The 26,106-nt window shown below is 43.3% G+C and overlaps 1 protein-coding gene across 4 annotated transcripts in view; it reads left to right on the top strand.

Moving 5' to 3' along the window:
* Positions 1-26,106, top strand: part of HDAC4 (histone deacetylase 4) — a 450,554-nt gene that overhangs the window by 386,694 nt on the left and 37,754 nt on the right. For all 4 annotated transcript variants that reach the window (XM_030579819.1, XM_030579818.1, XM_030579820.1 and 1 more), the window contains 5 exons: positions 5,926-5,972; positions 20,715-20,822; positions 21,387-21,442; positions 22,615-22,702; positions 25,031-25,150. In XM_030579819.1, coding sequence (XP_030435679.1) covers positions 5,926-5,972; positions 20,715-20,822; positions 21,387-21,442; positions 22,615-22,702; positions 25,031-25,150 — 419 coding nt within the window. The remainder of the gene's footprint in view (positions 1-5,925; positions 5,973-20,714; positions 20,823-21,386; positions 21,443-22,614; positions 22,703-25,030; positions 25,151-26,106) is intronic.

Raw genomic sequence — 26,106 nt, forward strand, 5'->3', positions numbered from 1 at the left:
AAGTAAATTAGAAAAATTAGAGGAAGGCAAAAGGTCACAGGTAAAGTAGGAGGGAGAGAAAAGACGGGGAAAGGAAGGCTAGAGTGAAAAGAAGTAATAGGGGAGGAGATGGAGTGAAAGTAAATGAATAAGAGAAGGAATGGCTAAAGAGACTATCCCCCAGCAAAATGTTATGGAAGTGCTATGTTTTATAGTCCAAACCAACCAACCAAAATACGTTTTGATATTCTCTAGCAGGATATTGCTTTCCTTTAACAAAGTTTGTTCTCCTTCGATTGCCTGCTCATGATTCCATTCTAGGTGTGTGTGCGCCCACGAGCACAGTCATGGCTGCGGTTCTCCCTTGAGTGCTATGCTCATGAGTTGGTATATCAGGCGCTGCCGACCCTACGCCCTCTCAGTTCCTTCTTACCGCCCCTGGTCGCAAAGACGTTAGCAGTTCTTTCAATCCATTGTTCTGTCTCCTTTGTAGTTAGTTGTTAGGTGCTTAGTTTGACCATTATGTTAAGTGTTAATAATAGTTTTAGTAATTAGAGTCCTGGCTGGGACTTTGGAGCAGTGCATGTCCCGTTCCCCAGGCTTTAAGCCGTGTTCATTGTGTATCTGTCCGATGCCCATTAGTGACCCCACAATAGCTGTTTGAAGTGCCTGGGGGAATCGCACAGAAAAGACAAGTGCAGGATCTGCAAAAACTTTCCTTCGAGCGCAAAAGGAGCGGGATCTCCGCATGAAGGCCCTCCTCATGAAGGCTGCACTTTGTCCTGCCTTGGAGCCCACTCGATCGGACTTCAGCTAGTACTTGAGCGTCGGCACTGGAACCCGCCTGGCACCGTCCTCCTTTGCCAATGCCCAAGAAGCAGCTGAAGCCCAAATGCCCACTGGTGCTGTAGGACAAGGAGACTTCAGGCAGAGGACCTGTGCTAGGCCACATGCCCGCCCCGGAGCTACACGCGGGTACCGCTGTGGTCAGACCCCCTAGCCCAGCCTTGGATCCGACTCCCAGGAGCGACAGGGGGCTGTCCCCGAGGTGGCCCTGGCAGCCAAGGATCAAGTAGGCCAGCCAGCACCGAAGACACCAGGCCAGGCGATGGACCCGTTTAAGGCCCAGACCTCTAAGGGTAAGCCTGTGCTGGGACCTCACTCTAAAACAACAGTCTCCAGTCCCTGGACTGCAGGCATCGATCCCCCTCACCGTGGCCTAGGATCCCGGTGCCACAGCTTTGGTCTCAGGTTAGAAGAGCCAGGGCCTGGGTTGCCCAAGTCACAATGCCATTCCCTGTACCCGCAGTAATGCCACGCCTCCTGTCAGAGATCACCATGGTGCAGAGCCCCATCACCTAGGCAGTCCCCCCAGTGTCAATCCCCCTTGGGGTGGGATCATTCCCGGTCACAGCACCAGTCTGCAACTCCCCAGTACTGCTCTTCAGGCTGGCACCATTCCTCATCCCTTCCTTACCGGTCATCGACAGACTTGGGCATCTATGGCTCTGCCCTGGTTGCCAGAAGGGCACTTGTCTAAGTTGGAGGGAGAGTTCAGCCCCTCACCTACGAGAGGCGAATTGCCGACAGCCCGCATGGCTCCAGACCGGCATGGCCCTAGCAGTGGTGGCAGCAGGGGCAGTGACCCTCCCAGTGGCACTACTGAAGCCCCTGGAATGTACCAATCATGCCAGTCCCATATTCCCACCATTCCTCTCAGGTCACATTGGACAAACTGCCTCCGGCCCAGCCTCCTCCGGCATTGAAGTACAGTACTGAGTCCGATGCAGGTACGGCGCAGCGGGCCCCGACGCCCAAGGAGCCATCCCCGGACAGGCAAGGGAAAGGTTCCCCTGCGATACAGTCATCATCTTGGTCTCTGGGCGAGGTGGTGGCGGACCCCTCGCTTGCGAGCAGCCCTCCCTAACGACTTCAAAGAGCACCAGGCACTGCTCAAAAGGGTGCCGATAACCTGAACTTGGAGGTCAAGGAGCTAGCGGAGGAGTCTGATGACCTCTTCAGTGTCATGCCTCCACTCTGCCCAGATCACATTGCCTGTCCAACCAGGGGTCCTGAAAAGTGCTAAGTCTGTGTGGCAGACCCCCTCTTCCATTCTGCCTACCTCCAAGAAAGCTGAAAAGAAATATTATGTCCTGGCAAAGAGATTTGAATATCAGTACACCTACCCTCCAGTAGGGTCTCTGGCAGTGTCTGCCATCAACAAAAGGGACAGACAGGGATAGGCCAGTGACACACCCAAAAATAAAGACGTCAAGAGACTGGATTTACTTGGCAGAAAAATGTATTCAACGGACAGCCTACAATTTTGGGTGTCTCATCATCAGACCCTGCTAGGCAGGTACAACCTCAACTTGTGGGACTCCATCAGCAAGTTCAAGGAGGGCCTTCCACAGAACCGAGCCCAGCAGTTTGCCACCTTGGTGGAAGAAGGTAAAGCAGTGGTCCTCCAAATGGTCTGGGAAGCTACAGACTCGGCTGCCGGAGTGGTCGCCTCTGCAGTGGTCATGAGGCGCAGCTCCTGGTTATAGCCCTCCGGGCTGTCCCAGAAGATGCAGACTACCCTCCACAATCTCTCATTCAAGGGAGCAGGGCTCTTGGAGCTGACTGATGCACGGCTCCACAGCGTTAAAAGACTCTGGTGCCACCCTCCAGTCCTTGGGCCTGCATACTTTGACCCGTAGGGTCTCTGAGATTCAGGTATTTACCTCGGAACTGCCCTATATGGTCTTTTACAAGGACAACATCCAACTGCGTCCACACCTGGCCTTTCTGCCCGAGGTTGTCTCCCAGTTTCATATGGGCCAGGACGTTTATCTGCCCTTGTTTTTTTTCCAAAACCGCATAAGTCAGAGGAGCCCCCATAAAACAAAGAACCCCAAGCTGAAGAGTGCAGCGATATGGGATTTCTACCCATGGAACCATCTTAGGCTTCAATGACTTGGCTAACAGCAAGAAAAATACAACTCTTAAACCTTTCATTAAAGCAAATCAGTAATCTCCCGTTGAGCAAACAGAGAGAGAGTGAATGAAAGATGAGCTTGATAGGGAGTAATGTTTCTGATGGACAGAGAATTGATTGTAAGAATAATATTCATGGATAACATGTTGGAGCCCATGTTGTGCTGCACTGTGTACTCAAGCTATGTACCACAACTCACTAGGGAGCCATTTTAAATGCCCTGCTAGAACATGCAGCACCCATGAGAGGGCTCCTGGGAACTCCATTGGAAGGGGCTCACCAGGAGTTTAGAGGCTTACCTGAGCTTACAAGAGAGTTCCCACCTTGCCAGATAGCTTATTTTCCCTACTCACTTTCCCTACTCACTTAGCCCAGAGTTATGGATGTATGGCTCATTCCCAAGCCATGTGACTATCCTTGACCGTAACTGCATATGTTATCACCACCTGCCAGTTGGCCTCTCCTAGTGTGCAGCTCCTGCTGTTGTCGTGGTTCTGTCATGCACTGCACATGTAGCTGCCAGCATTTACTATTTTGTGTGGCAATAACCACCTAGACAAAGGAAAAGGGCACATCATCACAGCACAATGCGGTTGCCAGTCATCCTGCAGAGAGAAATTAAATTGAGGACCCGGCAGCCAGGTATGCACTGGGTTGGGTGGGAGATAACTGCAGGTTTCATAAGCATAACTGGGACATGACTTTGGAATGGGGGCATTTCCAGAAGACCCATATAAATACCCACTTTTTTGGAGCAGGGATGAGGAGGGTGAGACTGTCTTTAACAACCCAGCATTGGTTTAGAGTTTACTTTTGCAATGGATCTAGTGCACAGTGAGAACAGCTGTCTTTGATGTGTTTGAAAAAAACAGTTTGAGATGTTATAAGCAGATGATTTATTCCTGAGAGCAAGCCCATCTCTGCTTATTGTACTTTCTTAATTTAAGACCCAAGTTTTTAAAAATATGTCAAAGGACTAAACCCACAGCAAGTTCGAAGCTTAAAAACAAACCTGTGTTTGAATTACTGGCATGCAGAGAATCTTTACTTTTGTTAATAGAGATGTGTATTACAACCATTCGCGCCATTAAAATGGATCAACTGATTTTGTTTGAACTTTCCTCTCGAAATAGATCTGAGAGTTGGGAATTTCAGCCAAAGGGAGCCATTTAGAAAGCTGAGAGAAAGAAAACAAGGGTCTTGCATGGAATGACTTTTCATTTATGTTCTTGATGGCTGTGATGTCATTTATTCTAGCAGCATTTATTCAAAGAAACCAGGAAGTCTGCATCTCAAATTTCTCAGCATTATAAGCAGGTTCTTTCAAATGTTGTAGAAATCCAGTACTAATTATTTGTACTTTTAAACTGCTTTATACTTGTATCTTTGAATCTTTCAAACAAATTTTAAAAGACTTTGCAATCTTCTGTTAACACAGAAGAAACCAGTTGAACCTATTTAAATCAATCACTGACATTTGAATTGTCTTCCTCAGTAAAATTTGAGTATTTTTATTATTTGAAAATATAATTTATCCAATGGTGTCTGAAGTTCATGGTTAGCTGTGACAAGTTGGTGGCTTTCCTGGCAGGATACGTAAACTTGCTTAGGTGTTTCTACCACCCTTGAAAGTTTTGGGTGAAATATATAGACACCTCTATTATCTGATAGCTTAATGCTATAGAACCTGCAGAACAGCTTTTAAATATAGGTGAATAAGGCTACTTTAAATCTATGCACTGAAAATATAAAATGTTGTCAGAACAATTGATATTAAATAATAGGTGGATTACCAGTTGAAGATGTGGCCGGAGGTCTCAGGCAGGGCTATGTGAGTACTTCCATATGGATCTCCTCAAACAATGAATCTTGTGGATGTATTAACCTCACTTTCAGCTGAAGGGGAAAACTTATGTAGCTGTGTCTGAGATACATTTCACTCCAGCATGGTTCTCAGTCTCTCAAGTGTGCTTTCCATCACTGTTATTTCATGATCTACAAAGGAGTTTGTTTGCATTTTAAGGAAACTTCCTCCATTTTATTGTTTCAATATAGACCCACTAGAATAACAAGAACCCAATCTGATGAAAACATTTCCTTTTAAATACATGTTTTCTTCCTGCCGTATGTTTGTATATGCATGTATATATAGATATAACTAAACACACTGTATATAGGATAGTCATGAATTGTAATACAGATGTTCTCTGTTCAGAATTTTTTTCCAAGATTTGTGCATATTACAGCTATCAAGATTACATTCCACCATGATGTACTATTCTGAGGCACAAAGAATATTATGGCTGATGTATGGGCAGAGAAAATAACATTGCCATTCTCATCAGTTCACAATGTTTTCCCAGCATCTTTTTTCTATTTTTCTTGAACCTCTTAAAGTGGTTTCCCTCTTTCAATCTTAAACAACTCATGTTCCCTGCTGGCTAATTATTTATTTTATGGTATTTGTCTTTTTTAATAGCACTGTATGAAAATGTCTAATACAGTCCAAAAACCTCTAGTACTATATTGACTAATTTTCGTATTATGGAGTCCTGAATAAACAAGTGCAGTCAGCTAATAATTAGGTTTTTCATGCTTTAATTTCCCCCTTTAGTTTAAAGTAGTAGGACCCCATTACATGTTAGTCTCAGGAGACATGTTCAGGAGTTACTATTAGCAGTCACTACTATTGCTATCAGTTTTATTTCTATGAGCAGGACTTCAGCAGGCTCATTATTTATATTCTAGGAACTGTACATACAGGTGCGTATAGTTTATACAATTGTATATTCTGTATTTATGCACATGTTGAAATATTATCTTTTTTTGTGTCCCTTTTAACACAGAGTAATAAAATCGAAGCATGTTACTGTGTTAGAAAAGGTTTCAGTATTACCATAAAAATCATCCGCCAAACCTGTTAACTCTGCCTTTTTGATAACTTACTGCTCTCATTTTTTCCACAGGTTCTATAACATCAATGTTTGTCAGGCTCCCTTGTGGTGGTGTTGGAGTAAGTATTTTCTTTAAAGAGTAAATAATGCCCTGTTTGTTCTCTGAGTCCCAATGGTAACAAAAAATGTTGCCTTGTTTTCTACCGAGCAGATAATTACTACCAGATGTTATCCATAAACAAGGTCCTTCTGGGGTATGGGATTGCAGTGACAGCCTCACATGTGTTGCTTCAAAAGCAGTGTGAGAGTTTTAACTATTTTGAACACTGAAATCTATTATGCATGCTGTCTCTGGCTGTTTAGCAGAGAAACCTCATTTCCCAAGCAGTGATGTTTAATGGCTTAGATTACTACATTTTTAAATAACTATCAACAATGTGTTGCAAATATAGAGAAAGAAAGATGTACTTTCTATGTCACTCAGACTGTGTAGGTAGCTTCATGTGTCTTGTTTGTGCTTCAGAGCTGCCTCCATAATGCTACAGGTGGAAAATGTTTTATTAAAACAATGGTAGTCGAAGGATAATATCTGGGATGTTGCTATAAGTAGTAGTTTGTTATATTTGTTTCTGGGCTACGTGACTGTTCTGGAGTAAAATGTCTTGCAAGTTGCACAGCAGAAGAGAATTGTAGTTTTAGCATCTGGCATCCGTCAGTATGGAGTCTAGGACAATCATGTCTGAATTATGAAAGAGATGACTAAAATTTCCATCCATCATGAACAGCTAAACATCCGTTTTCAGCGGGCAAAACTTCATATGAATAAAGGGATTTTTTCCTGCTCCCACAATGTTAACAGATACAGTGAGATGAAACTCTAAAGCCTAGAGTTCTTTCAAGCCAATATTTTTGCCGTAAAGATTTTGCATAGAGTGACAATACAGAAATAATCTGGAAGAAAAGAGAAAAGAAAAGGCATTGTGTTTGAAACCTCACATTGGTAGTTCTTATACATAATTATAGCTCGTGAGGTTGAATCTGGAGGTCTGGATTCTGTTATGGAAATGAAACAAAATTGTTTTCTTCCTGAGTCTTTGCAAAATTACTCCTTTGAAAATTATCCTGTCAAAAAAAAATAATCTGCATTTATTCATACCATCATCACCGCCATCAAGCACTCCTAGAGATATTTTATTTTGTATTGTAAATATACTGCAGTCTCCTAATTCATGGCAAATTTTTGGCTACACTTGAAAAGGTTTGGATTTACTGTGCCCTGCAGCCAGGCATGCCATTCAAAGCAAAAAATTATCATTTGCAAATGGAAGATGAATGGTAACTAGCAGAGACAGCAACTGGGCTGAACACAGAAGGAATTAAGTTCTGAAACAAAAACAAAAAAAAAACCCATGATGTTAGTAGTACTTACACATTATCTACAGAACAGTTTGTAGTATTTGTACTCGTGTAGTTAACATCCTGATGCCAGTTTTCGCAGAGTATCTTTGCATATCTGTTTACTATTTCAGACATACTGATAGTACCATAGCATGTAGAGATTGCCCAAGATACATATATTTGCTTCAATAGTTATCTATCAACATCAAGCTGACATCTAAGATTTTTCCTAAAAATATGCCTTAAACAAATCCCTTTCTGAGATAATCAGCCTATTGTTTGGGTAGTTTTGCCACTTCCTTTCTTAATACATAAAAATATGTTCACCTTTTCTCCGGTTTGAATTCCCTTTAGATCACTGGTTCTTGAACTTTTATTTTGGTGACCCCTTCACACAGAAAACCTTTGAGGGAAATTCTCAACCCCCTTATAAGTTAAAATATTTTAAAATATTTAACGCTATTATAAATGCTGGAGGCGAAGTGGGGTTTGGGGGTGGAGACTGACTGCTTATGACCCCTCACATAATAACCTTGTGACCCCCTGAGGGGTCACGAGCCACAGTTTGAGAACCCCTGATTACATAGAAGTGTGCGATTTGCCCCTCCACCCAGCATTGTCATGTAGGCTTTTTTCATTTTGACTTTTTAAAAAAATAAAATATCTTGGATCCAGTTTATATTGTCTGCCACTACAGATGTTTAATAGAGCCTCACTGTAATAATGCTAAGGCTTCTGTGCTTCAGCATTGGCTAGTATGGCTCAGTTAGGCAGCACTCATAAGGCCTCTGTTCAGAAATCATCTGTTGACATGGACAGACGTGAAGAATCTAGTGAAATATCAACCAATGTCATTTCTGCTGTTTGTGAGAAAAGATAATTGGGGAGGTTGTGGTGAGGCAAGTGTAGTATAGGCCTCAGGTTCTCTGTACCTGTGTCAGTCTGGTTTCAGGCTTGAGTCTGAAACTGCTCTGGTTAGTGTCTTTCTGGTGATGGATGAAGATCAAGTGCACAATACCAGACAGTTGCTTGACTGCCCCAAGGCCTCTGTCATTCTTCCTTTCCTGAGGCTATTACGAAGGTTTCTATGGAGGAATGCATTCCACAGCCTTCAGTGTGGTGATGACACCAAGCTCTATCTCTGTCTTTTCTGACTTCACCAGGACAATTGAGTAACTGGCTCAGATCAGGATTTGAATGACAGCTAGTTGTCTGAGATTCAACCCACGCAAGACTGTGATAATGGTGGCAGAAAATTTGGGAGAAGAAATGGCAGTAGTCTTGATTAAGGAAGTGCACCCAGTATTTGTAATGTAGGTTCACAATTTGGAGGTTGTTATATTCCTTGTTGCTCCAGAATGCCCAGTAATGGCCAAAAGTACTTGGATAAATCTTCCCTTTTGGTGTGGTTCTGTGCCTTTGTCACCTTGAGGTTAGGCTACTGCAGTGACCGTACATGAGGCTACACAATGAGCCCCCCAGGGAACTTACCCTATTGCAGAAAAATATGTCCAACTTCTTTTTAGGAGGTGTTTTCCACACACAGAGCACATCACAACATTGGTGGTTTTTACTGGGCAGGGGCTGTTGATTTGTTTCCAAGTGGGGTTTAAGGAAATGCAGTTCTGGAAGCTTCTTCCTCCATTGGTCCATTAGTCTGAGGATGAAAGGTTTAATTCTTCAATGTCCTCATCTCTGATGTCATTCTAAATAAACAGTTGTAAATAATGTTATTACTTGTTAAATAACCTATAGATTAGTAATTTTACTACTTTTAATACTAGTTTAGAGTAAATTCAGATTACAGGGTTACCCCCCTTTCCTGTACCCCGCTCAGGTACTGGACTGTGCTCAGAACTCTGGACTTCAAACTCGTACACCTGGGAGATCCAGATCTATGGCTGCACCACAGCACATTTTCACTCTTCTAGATCCAGAATCTGCCCCCCTCCATCAGGACCCTCTGTCTCCAGGGAACACATCTTCTCCGAGATACTCACCTATAGTACAGAGCCTATGGTACACAGCTGCCCCTTTTCCCCATATACAATGTGCACGTCTCTGCTGGTATTGCCACTAGAGCCTAAATCAGCCTTTTTGTTCTTGGGAGATTCAGAACCACCGGAGGAGCCACCTCTCCCTTATGCACTTATCTTTTTCCCAGGAGACCTGCAAAACCCTGGGAGCAACCACCTCGTCACCTAGCCCAGAGCCATTGGTATCCCATGTCATAGGGATCTCCATTATCACCCATCAGTCCGTCCTACTGGCCATATTAGGGGCCCTGGGGGCAGTACCCCCCTTCAGAGTCTGTCCGCTCCACCAGGGAGTCGCCACCTGCTTCCCCTCTGAGGCAACCATTGAACTTGCCCCCAGACCCTATGTCAGAGAGGAGTACTATGCTCCAGTTGCAGCGATTCCACCAGAACCAGCTATGCTACCATCTTCATTGCAGAACAAAGCGGTGATCCCACCAGAGGAAATCCAGGACTCCAAAAACAAGCTTTTGGACATCCTCCACACCTCAGGTGTACAAGAGTAGCCTTGCCTTTCAACAAGGCCATACTGAAGCCAGCTAAGACAGTGTGGCACCCCTCCACACACACCTCTATGCTTCCACCCCCAAAGGGGTGAAGAGAGGCTATTATGTGCTAGCTAAGGTCTCTGAATTTTTATTCTTGCAGCCAGCTCCCAACTCAGTGGTGGTTCGGGCTGCTTCAGAAAGGTTCAAGCAGCAACATCCTAGATCTACACCTGCAGATGAACAAAAGACGCTTAGATCTACAGGAGAGAGAGGTTTCTCATCCTCCACGGTACAGCTGAGGATAGCCAATTATTGCTATTGGCTAAATATGATTCCCAGAATTATGCTAAATTTGAGAAATTCGCCAACAGCCTCTCACAAAAGAATCATACCCATTTCCAAAACTCTCATTGAGGAAGGTAAATTAATAGCCAGAACTGCCCTCCAATCTGCAGTCAATACAGCCTATACTTCCTTTAGACCCATGGCTACAGCCATTGTTATGTAAAGTGACTGTCTTGGCTTTATGCCAGAAAACTGAGGACCTCCCCTTCAATGAATCTCACCTTTTCAAACAAAAGACAGATGTGTCACTACACACCCTGAAGGCTAGGGCTAGGGCTTTGATTGTGGAGCATCTGCACACTTGCACCTAAGATGAAGTTTCATTGCCCGTCAACAACACTGCTGTACAGGTCTCAACACTTATACTGTCAGAGACCCTACAAACCAGCACGCAAAAAGCAGAAGATTCAAAGATCCCACTTCCTCATGCCTGCATCAGCTTCTATCTCAATCTCAACCACCCACCAGAGGATATTTTTGACACAAGCCCAACAGCCACGAACCACTGAGCCTAGCACCTCACAATCCCACTACTCCATTCAGGGATCAACTATCACTTTTTTTATTTTTTGGGGGGGACACTTGGTGTGCGTTGCTAATGGACAAGCAGGTGCTGAAAGTCATCCGCTATGCTAGTCAATTGAGTTTGTAATGCAACCTCCTTCAAAAAACCGTCCCACTTCAGGGACCGCTCTAATAATAATATCCTCCCTCAAGAGCTGATCTCCTTACTGCAGCGAAGACCAATAGAGTGCATTCCTCCACAATATCAGGGAACAAGTTTTTTACTCGACCTACATCCTAATACACAAGAAGAAGGGTGGGTGGAGACCAGTCATCAACCACCATCACCCCAGCCACTTCATTTGAAACTCAAATTTCTCATGGTCACATTGGCAGCAATAATTCCATCATTAGAAAAAGGCATGTGGTTCACAGCTCTCGATATGAAAGATGCTTACTTTCATGTCAATATTCATCTGCCCACAGATATTGTCTCAGATTTATGGTGGAATTCGACCATTTCCAATACAGAATATTATCCTTTGGGATAGCTACCACCCCCAGAGTCTTTAACAAGGTGTTTTCAGGAGTGGCAGTTCATGTCAGACATTATGGCCTCCTTGTTTTTCAATATCTTGATGACTGGCTCCTTGGTGCCAGGTTCCCACCAAGAGGCCTCTGCATTGACCTCTGTAATAGTCTGTCTCCTCTCCTCACAGTGTAAACATCGAAAAGTCCATCCTCACCTCCACGCAGTCTTTGGATTTCATCTGAGCAACCTTCCACTCACAGTTCCCACCAAGGGTACTGTCTTTCCTCCTGTGGTGGACAGATCCTCTGGTGGGAGTCCCATTTGTCCCCTCTTCTCTAGACAAAACCATTGTTACCAAATATCCCTAATAGGCTGGTGAGCTCATATAGACAACCACATGACAAGGGACTTGGACATCTCAAGAATTCAGAATGCACATCAATGTCATTGAGCAGTAAGACAGCATGCAAGTTTTTTTTCTTTCATTCATCCACTCTTGCTATGTCCAGATAATGTCAGACAGCAGTACCACCATATTCTACATCAACGAGCAAGAGGGAGCGAAGTCTGCCTTCCTGTGCACAGAAGCAATCAATCTCTGGAACTGGTGCCTCACCAATCAGATCACTCTATCTACAGCCTACTTCTGGGGAAGTAGAAGTGCTTGCAGACTCCCATAGCAGATACTTTACGATTGACCACAAGTGGGAACTCCATAACAGGGTGCTACACAACATTTCCTTGCAATGAGGAACCCGACCAGAGATCTATTTGCTTCTCAGACCAACAGCAAGTGCACCTTGTATTGATTGCTCCAGAGGAGCCCTAAATTATCACCCCCAGTGTAATGCTCCCCTTCGCTTCTGGTCAAACTAGTTCAAATATGCTTTCCCTCCATTTCCACTCCTATCATGGTTGTGCTACACAAAATCCAACGAGACAGGGCAACGGTCATCCTGATCAGCCCCTTCTGGCCCATAGAGTTCTGGTTCCCGAGCCTCCTGTTCATATTGTCTTGTCCACTGATTACCATCCTGACATTTCCCGATCTCCTGATCTAGTGCAATGGCAAGATCAGACACCCTAATCCACATCCCCTCCACCACAGGGCATGGTATTTGGATTTAGAATGAGCATTGTCTTTAGAATAATTATGCTCCTTGGCCATGTGAGATATCCTTTCTAATAGCAGAAAAGACTGTAACAGAGAATGTTACCTAAATGGAAATTCTTCTCCTCCTGGACACACTAAGAGGCATTATACCAGAAGCCACAGACATTTCCCTCATTTTAGACTATATTCTGTCTTGAAAGGCATCTGGTCTCTCCTTCAGCTCTCTGAGAGTCCATCTAGTGGTGATTAGCACATCCCATCCTCCTACTGAGGGCTACTCCATTTTAGGAAGCCCACTAACCAACCGAGTCTGGAAAGGCCTCATATGTACCTTCCGACCTCCTCAAAAGATCATGCCCCAGTGGGACCTGAATCTTGTCCTCGCAGCACTAACAAGGCCCCCCTTTGAGCCTTTAGCTACTTGCTCCATGTCCCTTCTCTCCATGAAGGTCGTCTTCCTTGTAACCATCACTTCAGCAAGGTAAGTCAGTGAACTCGGAGCAAGGATGGCAGACCCTGAATTCACTGTGTTCCTCTAAGTTAGTTTCCTTACACCTACACCCCAAATTTATCCCTGAAGCAATTTTGGAGTTTCACCTCAATCCATTCCCTTACCTGTATTCTTCCCAAAACCACACACATCCGTGGAAGAACATAGACTCCATCCTTCGATGTGCAATGGACCTTGACCCTTTACTTGCAGAGAACAAGACCAATCAGGAAGTCCCAGAGACTATTTATTATGATAGCAGAGTGAGTCCGGGGTCATGTCATCTCCACCCAGAGAATTTCTAACTGGATATCCGGCTGCTTTAAACTCTGTCAGCTCTTGAACTTCCATCCCCATACAGAGCTTCTAGAGCTCAAGTAACAACCATGGCATCTCTTCGGGATGTACCCCTCCTAGACATCTGCAAAGCTGTTTATATGGAGTTCCATCTACACATTTTCAGGCGTGGCTGCTGATGCCTCCTTTGGAATCGCGGTCCTCCACTTCGTCCTACTGTCCTCATCTTCACACCCTCCTCCTACTTAGGTAGTGCTTGGCAGTCACCCACAGTGGAATACAATAGGGATCATCATGTGAAGAAGAGCAGGTTACTTACCTGTAACTGGAGACTCTATGAGATGTCGTGCTTATCTGTATTCCACTACCCGCTCTCCTTCACTTCAGATCTTTCTGATCCGTGGTGAAGAAGGAACTGAAGATGTGGTTGGTCCACCTTGCCCTTTATTGCCTCAGTCAGAAGCACATGGCAAGCATGGACTAACAGACGTTACTTTCAAAATTCTCCAACTCTGGGCGCACAGTGGAATATAGATAAGGACCACTCATATTGAAGAACCTCCAGTTACAGGTAAGTAGCTCCTATTTTTCTCCAGTGATAACGTAACACAATGGAATAGCTTTGATAATTTGTGAGGTACTTGGGAGAGGGCGTTAGCTTGGTTGTGTTTCAATAAATAGTTCTCTATATGATTCTTCAGTTCTAGCTAGTGAATAGATGCTTTGGACCTGGACTTATTTAACATTTGTATTCAATGCTACTTATACCTAAGTGTCTGATTTGATGCAGCCACGTTCCTTTCTGCACACTCATCTTCGATAAACTGCACTGGGGAACAGAGAAGTAGAGTACACTTCTTCTTAAATCCTGTCCCGTCCTATTTCCATTGGTTGATTCCCATTTCTCCCATGTCAACCAAGCGCAAGCTTCCAGCCCCCTGAAAACTTATGACTTTGGTTCACCTTCCCCAACTTCATGACCTACCTTCCGATTGTTGCCCAACATATTGAGCCGTAGCACTAGGGTTTTGGCAGCAGAACACGGTAAGCATGTTTCTGAAAATAAAGCAGAGCGCTGTTGGAACTTATTTATTGTAATGGGGTGAGAATGTTGTTATAACATTCAAAGAGATGTTAGTTCCAGTAAAGATTTTGTTTTTTTTCTTTTTTCCTCTGTCATTTTAACATAAAATCAGAGACATGACAACTGTCTCTTAGGGTACATCTACAACTACAGGATTATTCTGATTTTACATAAACCAGTTTTATAAAACAGATTGTATAAAGTCGAGTGCACGCGGCCACACTAAGCACATTAATTCGGCAGTGTGCGTCCATGGTCCGAAGCTAGCGTCGATTTCCGGAGCGTTGCGCTGTGGGTAGCTATTCTGTAGCTATCCCATATTTCCTGCAGTCTCTCCCGCCCCTTAGAATTCTGGGTTGAGAGCCCAGTGGCTGATGGGGCAAAAATAATTGTCGTGAGTGGTTTTGGATAAATGTCGTCAGTCATTCCTTCCTCTGGGAAAGCAATGGCAGACAATCATTTCGCGCCCTTTTTCCCTGGATTGCCCTGGCAAACGCCATATCACGGCAACCATGGAGCCCGTTCAGCTTCTTTTTTTAACAGTCACCGTATATGTACTGGATGCCACGGACAGAGGCGATACTCCAGCGCTACACAGCAGCATTCATTTGCTTTTGCATGATAGCAGAGATGGTTACCAGTCGTTCTGTACCGTCTGCTGCCTGTGTAAATTGTCAATGAGATGACGGTTATTTGTCCTTCTGTACTGTCTGCTGCTGTCATGGGTGCCCTGGCTGAGATCGGCTGGGGGCACAAAAGCAAAACTGGGAATGACTCCCAGAGTCAATCCTTCCTTTATGGTTTCTAAAAATAGTCAGTCCTGCCTAGAATGTGGGGCAAGTGTACTAGAGAACCAGTGTATCGGAGAGCACAGCTGCTCCATGTCAGATCCTGCAGCAATGATAAACTACATGCCATTCACGGGGGGTGCCCCTGCAGCAAACCCACCAGTTGCTTCCCTCCTCCCCAAAACTTCCCGGGCTACCATGGCAGTGTCCCCCCCATTTGTGAAATGAAGTTATAAAGAATGCAGGAATAAGAAACAATGACTTGTTAGTGAGATAAAATGAGGGGGAGGCAGCCTCCCGGTGCTATGACAGTCCAGGCAGGACATTAAGCGGTGCGGGGGAGAGGAGCCCAGCATCTCGCTGCTATAATAGTCCAGGCAGTACAGAATCTTTTCTTTACACAGGAAAGGGAGGGGGCTGATGGAGCTCAGCCCCCAGTTGCTATAATGAGGACGATTACCAGCTGTTCTGTCCCATCTACTGGGAATGACCGGGAATCATTCCTATTTTTACCCAGGCGTCCCCAGCCGACCTCACCTGAGGCAAGCCAGGAGCACTCACAGGCGGATGGTGACGACAGATATCAGTCATATTGCACCGTCTGCCACCAGGAAGGGGAGAGGAGCAGATACTGCTCTTCACAGCTGCAGCATCGCATCTACCAGCAGCATTCAGTAGACATAGGGTGACATTGAAAGAAGTCAAGAAACGATTTCTTTCCCTTTTCTGTCACGTGGGGGAGGGGGAATAAATTGATGAGCTATTCCCTGAACCACGCTGGACAATGTGTTTGAACCTACAGGCACTGGGAGCTCAGCCAAGAATGCAAATAATTTTCGGAGACTGCTGGGGACTGTGGGATAGCTGGAGTCCTCAGTACCCCCTCCCTCCCTTCCTCCATGAGCATCCATTTGAGTCTCTGGCTTCCCGTTACACTTGTCACACAGCACTGTGTAACCTGTAGATTTTTTTTTTCAAACGTTTTGGCATTTCGTCTTTTGTAACGGAGCTCTGATAGAACAGATTTGTCTCCCCATACAGCGATCAGATCCAGTATCTCCCGTACGGTCCATGCTGGAGCTCTTTTTGGATTTGGGACTGCATCGCCACCCATGCTGATCAGAGCTCCACGCTGGGCAAACAGGAAATGTAATTCAAAAGTTCACGGGGCTTTTCCAGTTTACCTGGCCACTGCTTTCGAGTTGAGATTGCTGTCCAGAGCGGTCACAGTGGTGCACTGTGGGATACTGCCCGGAGGCCAATACCGTTGATTTGCGGCCACACTAACCCTAATCTGATATGGTAATACCGATTTTAGCGCTACTCCTCTCGTTGGGGAGGAGTACAGAAACTGATTTAAAGAGCCCTTTATATCGATATAAAGAGCCTCGTTGTGTGGACGGGTACAGCGTTAAATCAGTTTAACGCTACTAAAATCGGTTTAAACGCTTAGTGTTGATAGACCAAGCCTTTTTCTTCACCAGAAGCCTGCTCTTTGCTTATCCTGTTGGGCTTGTGGTTAATGCTCACATTCTTGTGTCCCAGCCATGTGCTAAGGATCACAGGCCCGCCAGGTGGGAGCAGTGGCTTCACAGTTGCTATAGTGAACAAACCAGATTTACATCAATAGTATTTCTTCATTTTATTGTTACAACATTTGTATAATGTTCATATTTCAATCAGCATTTTATTAATGGAAGTGACAAAAGGGAAAAACGGGAAGGAAGACGGAGAGCAAAAAGTACAATTACAATTTGTCGTCTTAACATTTTGGATCACTTCCAGAAAAGCAAGAACCCAGTATCCAAAGCCAGCCAGCTAGTGTAAAGTTGTCTTCCAATCCATCGAAACCCTCATCAACTTTTCTTATTTATTCAATTGTGTTGTAAGAAAAAGCTGTCACAACGTCATAATTGACAAAAACAAACCTCTTCCCATCTGAGAACAGTCTGATCTTAGTAGGAAAAAAGCACAGAAGCAGTTATAGGAACAGATATGAGCAGTGATTTAAACAGTAATAATTTATTCCTGCTGATCTGAGTTGCTGTAGCAACGTCCCTGGGTGTGGTATGGAGCACTTTTACTTAGAGAGGACCTGTTACCTTTACATCTCCATACTCCACATTCGTAAGTCTTTTCTTAATACCTTACTTAAGTGTAAGTAACCATCAGAATGTTACTTAGTACAGAGTTAGACTTTGATTTTAGATAAGAGAATTTAAAAAGTCCACTCACTGCTAGGGTGCCACCTCCTGATTGCTCTGGGGTTTAGCTCTTCGCAGGTCTGACTCCCCTTTCTATCAGTTCCTCTCCCCATGGGGTCTCTCTTCCTTTGTGGCTCAGTTCTCCAGCCAGGTCACTGTGTGTGTCCCCATATGGGGTATCAAAGTCTTTCCGTACCAACGTCTCAGGCAGTTTTCTCATGCACTGCCAGGATGGTTCCACTTCACCAGTGGCTGGTAGAGGAAGCCTGGACAGCCCACTACACCAGGTTCTAGTCCAGGAACCCTGTCTCTAGCAGTGGTGCCATGCTCGCTCCCAAACCATGTTGCTCTTCCCCTGGACTTCTTCCTACTTCTCAGCTCTACCTTCTGGCTTCCACTGCACCCCCACCCCTCCTCCCGAGGGTTTACCAGCCCAATTTCCTCCTCCCAGGGAATAACTGCAGGCTCTGAGTCCTGGTACTGAAGTCCCAAATACACCTTTCTTCTCCCAGGGAGTGACTGCAGGCTACTTCCCTGCAGCCTCTTCTGCTGCCAACTTCCTGACTTTATACCACCAATCATTCCTTTTCCTCCCCAACTCGATTCCATCTTCAGTCATTCAGTCCTTCCCCAGGTGCAGCCTATCAGGTTAATAATCCTAATTTACTGGCTCCGCCATGTATGGGGTAAATACCCCATCAGAGATGTACTATTTAAAATGGTTCCAGTGCTTCATGTGTATCATCTGTTCCAAAAAGTCTAATGAACTGTCATTACAAGATTTAATATTACTTTCTAAGATGTTTTGTTTTGTATCAGGTACAGCTTTATCTCTTATCAGTGCACATGTAAGGGATTTAGAGTGCATTCAGTTGTATTTATCATGCATTGATTTTTTTTCTTTGAAAGAAAATTGTTTTAGTTCGATTGTAAGATCTCAGACTGTGTAATTTCTTCAAAGCAGGAAGCGTATTTACCTGCAGGTATATTTAGCACCTAGCGCAAGTCTGGATCCTGACTGGTGCTGTAGACAGAACCACAAAACAGAGTAGATAAAAAACACAAGTTAGAAACAAATAATTGGCAATGTGATTTGAAGTCCTGACTAGCTGACACAATTGATTTAAGTGATGCATTGTGGGATTAAGGAATACAGTGAAGTGAAGACAATTTACCAGCAGCATGAATGGTGTCTACAGCTGCTATGGCCAGATATCTCAGTGGTGATAAGAGAAAATATATATAGAAAATAATTATAAAATCCTGAGTGGTGTGGAGAAAGTGAATAAGGAAAAGTTATTTACTTGTTCCCATAATATAAGAACTAGGGGCCACCAAATGAAATTAATGGGCAGCAGATTTTAAACAAATAAAAGGAATTTCTTCACAAAGCACGCAGTCAACTTGTGGAACTCCTTGCCTGAGGAGGCTGTGAAGGCTAGGACTATAACAAGGTTTAAAAGAGAATTTGATAAATTCATGGAGGTTAAGTCCATTAATGGCTATTAGCCAGGATGGGTAAGGAATGGTGTCCCTAGCCTCTGTTTATCAGAGAATGGAGATGGATGGCAGGAGAGAGATCACTTGATCGTTACCTGTTAAGTTCACTCCCTCTGGGGCACCTGGCATTGGTCACTGTCAGTAGACAGGATACTGAGCTGGATGGACCTTTGGTCTGACCCAGTATGGCCATTCTTATGTTCCTAATGAGACTCCCTCAGTTTTTCCTTATGACTTTTGCAGAGCTAGGAATGATAAATGTCTCTCTGTGTGTCCTTTCATTTAACTGCTTCCCATGGTGAGTCCACCTTCTCTTGTGGTGAGTGATAGGCCCAATGCAAGCAACATAAACAACTTCTGATTCCACTGCGTATGGCTAAAAGGAGCTCTACTTTCAATATACTCTCAGTCCCAGGAGCCGACTGATGCAATATTCTTATTGGTATCATTATCTAAAAGGGACTTCTTCAGGTAGGATCTCACATAATCACTGCTTGTTTCAATGTGGTGGGCAACTCACCCTTATGACAGAAGCCATTAACAATCCATGTTGATTGAGAGTCCACTGGCTATAGTCAGCTGTAAGAGAAATGGATCCATCATTAGAGGTTTTAAATAACATGTTAGACAAACACCTGTCAAGGACTGTCTAAGGATAACTCTATCTTAGTGTAGGGATATTGGTTAGATAACCTCTTGAGATCCATTACAGCCTGACAGTTCTATGATTCTGGGATCTCATATTGGCTTATATCTTTCAAAAATTCTGCAAGTAAAATTTGATGAAAACCAAGCAATACAGGTGTTACTTTTCTTCAGTCCCTTTCTGATATTGTTCCCACAAAAGTGATCAGTTCAGATCCAGTCAGTCTTATCTTAGAAATAAAATCAGACAGTTCTTCACATCAGCAAACACTCTATGCTTACTCTGAGCCTGTCCCCGATAGCTAGACTACCCTCATCTTGGAACAGTTCCATTAAGTCTGGATTTTGCAGAAGCTATGGGTGAAAAGAAGAAAGCACACAGTGCTGTCACCACTCTGTGTAAACAGTCTGGCCCAGTATCAGTGGGATTCAGAGCAGGTCATTCCCCACTGGCTAAGCCTATGAACAATCCCATGGGAATCCAAAAGCTCCTTTTGTCCACTTCTATCCAGGGTTCACAATCAAATCATAGTAAATATCAGACAGGGCGTTTCATCACCTACGTGTGAACCTGTCTTGCCTTTGTGCAGTTGTGGGGCTTGTTGTGGTAAAAGCCAACATTGCACACTTCCTGTTTAAATGAGAATGTGATCTTGTACAATAACGAGCAACCAGAGAATTTCAAAAGAATGTCTTTCCTTTTCTCCCTTAATCTAGTCTACTTTTTTGGGTCAAAGGGATTTGTTCCTAGTCCTGTCAAATATTTGGCATTTAAACTAAATGTCCACAGTTAGCACCTAGATGTTGAAGGGCCATTTATTTTCTGATTCTCTAGTAAAGTAATTTCTGTGTAAATCTAGCCAAAATAGATTTGACAAAGATTTAGAGAACTTTCTATTCTTAAACATCATTCTTCATTGATTTATTCTCTCTTGAGTAGGTTTTTTGTTTTACATTTTTTAAAATCTTTTTGTTTGATCGTGGGTCAGTTTTTACCCCGATGGTAAAAAGAAATACTGAGACAACACTCAAATAAGAATCTTAGAAGGAAGCCCATGATGATTTACACTGCATGGGATCAAACTCCCCTCCTTCCCTCAGCACCCAGAGCAACTGGATATCCTGTCTCTTCAGTGGTGTTAATATGGATAGATATGAATTTACTGTGACATTAGCTCCAACAGCGGTGTCATAGTTTTTCTCTCTTCACATGGGGAGACAGGTGTGCCACCTCCTGAGCAGTGTGATACTAGCAGCTAGCACTAGTACGTATGTGTATGTAAGGCCCCAGTGGTTCCAGCTCTTTGCATTTTCATTGGGATGATCGCTATGAATACAAGAATTTTATGTTTCAGTAGTTTGTAAATCTAGGTAGTCCAACTGCAGGCTCTTCTCACTGTTTCTGAAAACTGACTTTCTTCATATGTTTTCATTAGGTTGACAGTGACACAATTTGGAATGAAGTTCATTCGTCTGGTGCGGCTCGCCTGGCTGTGGGCTGTGTCATTGAACTTGTTTTTAAAGTGGCCACAGGAGAATTGAAGGTTGGTATAGCAGTAACACTTGGCTCTGATATAGGGCTCTGTGCAGAAATGACAGGGTAAGATTTATGGCCTGTGTTACACAGGAGGCCAGGCTTGAAGGTTGTAATGGTCCCTTCTTGCCTTAGTTGACAAGACCCGTATGGACATGAGCAAGTGAACAAAAAAATTACTAACCTTTAAGGATGGGTTTAAAAAAAAGTCACAACCTCACATAAGATCCTGACGCCACTCAAGTCAATGCGAGTTTTGCTATTGACTTCAACAGGGCCAGAGTTCACTGCAGTTGTTCAAAGTATGCTCTACAAGAAACTCACAATTAAAAAAAGTAGTCAGTTTCCAAAAAATGCAGTCTGCCTGTGTCCCCTAAAAATGAAAGGAAAGTTAACACATTACTAAGGGCTTGTGTAGAAGCCATGAATGCTCATCTGAGTGATCAAGAACTAATGAATAATTACAAAACTGAATTAGCAACTCTGACTAGAGCTTCTGAGCACACTCTGTGAGATACCAATGTTCTTTTGTGTCTGATCTCCCATCTGTATTCTTGTTGGTTTTTATATGTAGAATGGATTTGCTGTTGTTCGACCTCCAGGTCATCATGCTGAAGAGAGTACCCCCATGTAAGTATATGTGTGCGTTAATTGGTTTGCTTCAGTGTTTAGAGCCATTAATTAAGAGAATTCTCTATGTGATACGGAGCTGGAAGCTAGAAAATTATTTGATTTATTATAGACTTCCTTGCTGAATGATGTACAGTACAGCATCAGATTTAAAGCTGTTTGTAATACTTTAGAAGCAGGAAAGTTACCAGTCCTCTTTTTGTTTAATACAGTCTGTTTTAGAATCATGCTTACAGATTGCATCTATTTCTAAACCTACATTGAGTCTATTAATTCCATCATCCCCATCTATCGTTTATCTGGATAAAGAGCAGTTTGTAAGTTCGGTATACCATGGATTTTTTAATATGGAGAAACAGTGATATGCCACTTATAAAAGTTATTCCTGTTGCAGTGTTTTATCTTTGGAATATAATACCAATTTTATAAAAAAAAAAAAAAATTCATAAAACAGAAACTGAAGTCAAATCTTCCACTCATTTAGCTTTGTTGGGATTTTATTCCCCTAGAGTTGAAAGTGGTTTGCCCACATTGGGTTGGGCTGATTTCAACTCTGATTCCCAAAAGGTAAGAGGGTAATAAACCATATTAATGAGTGCATCTCCCTCAGCCCTGGATATAATTTGTTTCTTGAACTAGTACGTACCCGGCTTCATGACCAATGCTCAGATCCTTTGGTCCCTTGATACTTGGTTAGTGTGAGATCAGAGAATATATACTATCGGATTTGAATAAGCGGAGTTCTTTGAAGCTTCTCTGAACTGGTCCCCTGTGCTTTAGATGATTTAATCTGTATCACTAAAATCTCCTCCTTTCTCTCTGACTGCACCCCTATTCCCCTAATTTGAGTGAGAGCCCTGAAACTTTAAAAATCACTGTCAGGCAGATTGTATACTTCAGCAGCATCTCACAGTAAAGAGTGTTAGAATGTGTGGTAGTGTTCATCATTTCCTGTGAGATCACTGAGTCACCTGTTGGCATGTGGTTATTTTTTGTGTGTAATCGATCACACATATCTGTTAGGGAGGAAGAAATAGTGACAGCAATAGAAATTTCTTCCTACTTACTGTATTATGTTTCACATTTTATTTTTATACATATATATAAGGACCAAGGCGAACATATAATTAACATCCCTTTTTTCCTCTCTCTCTCTTGCTCATTACCTCTAGGGGGTTCTGCTATTTTAATTCTGTGGCAATTGCAGCCAAGCTTCTCCAACAGAGACTCAACGTTAGCAAAATCCTTATAGTGGACTGGGTGAGTAAACATTTATTCTCACCAAAGTAACAATGGAAGTTCTGTCAGTTCCTCATAGAGGAGAGACATTATTTATAACTCAGTGAACACAATCAGACTCCAGAAGCTCAGAACTGAAGTTCACTTTAAAATGGTTTATATACAATAAACATTTATTTAAGGGTAACATCAAGATTGAAAGTCACAGCACTAAACTTCTTACCATATTTTTTCAATTTCCTCCCATTCTCCGCTCCTCCCGATTCTAAAGACGCTATCAGCCCTCCAAAACAAAGCCTGTAACACACAGGGCTTTGGGTACAGAGGGACCTAGACAAATTAGAGGATTGACCCAAAAGAAATCTGATGAGATTAAACAAGGACAATTGCAGAGTCCTGCATTTAGGACGGAAGAATCCCATGCACTGCTACAGACTAGGGACTGAATGGCTAGGCAGCAGTTCTGCAGAAAAGGACCTAGGGGTTACAGTGGACAAGAAGCTGGATGAGAGTCAACAGTTTGCCTTCGTTGCCAAGAAGGCTAACAGCATTTTGGGCTGTATAAATAGGGGCATTGCCAGCAGGTCAAAGGATGTGACCATTCTCCTCTATTCAGCATTGGTGAGGCCTCATCTGGAGACTGTGTCCAGTTTTGGGCCCCACACTTCAAGAAGGATGTGGAAAAATTGGAAAGAGTCCAGCGGAGGGCAACAAAAATGATAAGGGGGCTGGAGCACATGACTTATGAGGAGAGGCTGAGGAAACGGGGATTATTTAGTCTGCAGAAGAGAAGAATGAGAGGGGATTTGACAGCTGCTTTCAACTACCTGAAAGGGGGTTCCAAAGAGGAGGAATCTAGATAGTTCTCAGTGGTAGCAGTTGATGGAACAAGGAGTAATGGTCTCAAGTTGCAGTGGGGGAGGTTTAGGTTGGATATTAGGAAAAACTTTTTCACTAGGAGGGTGGTGAAGCACTGGAATGGGTTCCCTAGGGAGGTGGTAGAATCTCCTCCCTTAGAGGTTTTTAAGGTTAGGCTTGACAAAGCCCTGGCTGGGATGATTTAGTTGGGGATTGGTCCTGCTCTGAGCAGGGGGTTGGGCTAGATACCTCCTGAAGTCCCTTCCAACCCTGATATTCAATGATTCTATGAACACACATCAGATCCAAACTTCAAGATGGGTGGCTGTGTCAGGTGCTGGTTGAGATTACTGGGCATGAGCATTATGTCCATCCCAGCTCTGCTCTCATGAGCTGATATAGTATTGAAACTGACAGGGTCCCTGGCTGGCTTGGCTTGAGCAGCGTTCTGGACAATTTCAGTAACCTGCTTGAGGGATTGTGCAACATTGTGCACATTTGGGCAACCCAGCAACACTAGTGGGTCACTCAACAAGAGAAGCTAGGATTTTAACAAATGTGCAACACTCCTTTTGGAAGTCTGATTGTTTTCTCAGGTTCAGGATGTGACTCATTCATCTATTTAAGTTAAAAATAAATGTTCAGGATAGATTTCCACATTGGTCCATCACTTTTCTCAGAGTTCCTTTTACTCTTCTTCCCTTCTCAATGACTTGGTTTTGTAGCAGAAATTAAAGGACAATTTGGAGAAATGTCTCCTTTGGTAAGTTGTATTAGTCCATTAATATCTTGGTGATAGGGGAATTGGCCTGTTTGGTTGAGATCATTTTTTTTTCTTTGCATTGCTGTTAAATTGCACTCATAGGGCTCATTCCTGCACAGAGCTTAAACAAGTGTTTGGCCTGCAGACAGACGGCCTGGTCAGACTTACGGTGATTAACATAGCTCCTCCCAGTTCTGTCTAAGAGAACATCTTGTTTTCATTCAGGTGTATAATCAAGGTTAATTAATTACCCAGTTACGTTGAATTGAAAGGACAGTAGAGCCTCAGTTTTACAAACAACCAGTTGTATTCAAACCCTATTTCATGATTTTTTTTGGGTGGGGAGAGAATCACATAACAAAAGTGATGAGGATGAAAAACAAGTTGACATCCCTTCATATTCCAACACTGTCAGTACGTTGGCAATTACTCTGCAGTGGTTTGAAGGACAAGAAGAAAGCAATGTAGTGCACTGCTGTGCTGCCACTTATGCACCATACCAACTGTGGTTTTGTGATGTTAATTGTATGAACTCCTCAGTCCCCAGCTAGCTGATCAAATAAGGGTTCTACTGTGTAACGAAAACCTAATTTTAGTATTGTGTGGATCCATTCTGGTTTTCAATAAACTGCTTCACTTGGATTAAAAAGAACCAGCCTGGTGTTTTTCATCTGGACTGTTACTAGTGTACTAATGCTCCTTATCTAATACAATCTCTGTCCCTGAAGGACGTGCACCATGGGAATGGTACTCAGCAAGCTTTCTACAGTGATCCTAACGTTCTTTATATTTCACTACATCGCTATGATGATGGAAACTTCTTCCCAGGCAGTGGAGCTCCTGATGAGGTAAGAGCATAAATAAACAGGATACCTGCCCACCATATAATTACTGTGATTGGCACCCTGGATTTCATTGGTAGAATCTGCGGCTGGTCAGGAGGGAGATGCATTGACAAGACTGGGGGGACTTCCATAGGTCAAGAAGTGAAATGACAGAGCACTGTAGGAAAGCTTGTACTGCCCTTGCTCACATGAATGTCTATTAATGCTTCTCTTAGAACCCATTTTTGTGTGTTTCTAAAGTCCTAACAATGCCATAAAATTTACATTTTGTCCTGGCAAGGAAAAATACACCTTGGTAGACCATCTTAGTCAAATAATAAGGATGATTGCAGGATTGATTCTGTGATTGATCAACAAGATTAGTCTCTAATAAGTCATTATTGGACAGTTGTTCAAACAGGCACCTTTACTTAGCACGCTAAAGTCTTCTTTTCATTGGGGAACACAACTTCACATGCATTTCCTTCCTTCTGACAATGCAAGCTTTTTGTGAGACTAAACAAGAGAGTGCTTATGGTTTTACAATTATTGCATGGGCTCACCAATGCTCTGATCTCCTGGCACAGGCTTGGGATCCATCTCTTTTACTCCTGGCCATGCACTGTCATTGCTCAGAGGAGTGAGTGCTGCATTTGCACCTGCTTTTCCTGCATCCAGAAGCTTGGATATTGGATTTTTAGATACAGATTAATTAGAACTGTTGGACAATATCCAAAACATACTCTTAGAAACCCATAAGCCTTCCACAGACAAGGCATGTCAACTAGAATAGAAGCATTTTTCTATTTGGACTTCCACTAGATGGACACACACACTCATCAAGTACTATTTTTTTCATTCTACATTCAGCCTTCTCCTTCAAGAAGCTCAGCTTAGGCCTGTCCTTTGGAAGCGTACCTGTCAGCTATTTCTCTGTTCCACCGTTTATTCTATTACAAAGGGCCTACTTTAGCTTGTGG

Source organism: Gopherus evgoodei, chromosome 11 (assembly GCF_007399415.2).
Source record: "Gopherus evgoodei ecotype Sinaloan lineage chromosome 11, rGopEvg1_v1.p, whole genome shotgun sequence".
NCBI classification, from domain to species: domain Eukaryota; kingdom Metazoa; phylum Chordata; order Testudines; family Testudinidae; genus Gopherus; species Gopherus evgoodei.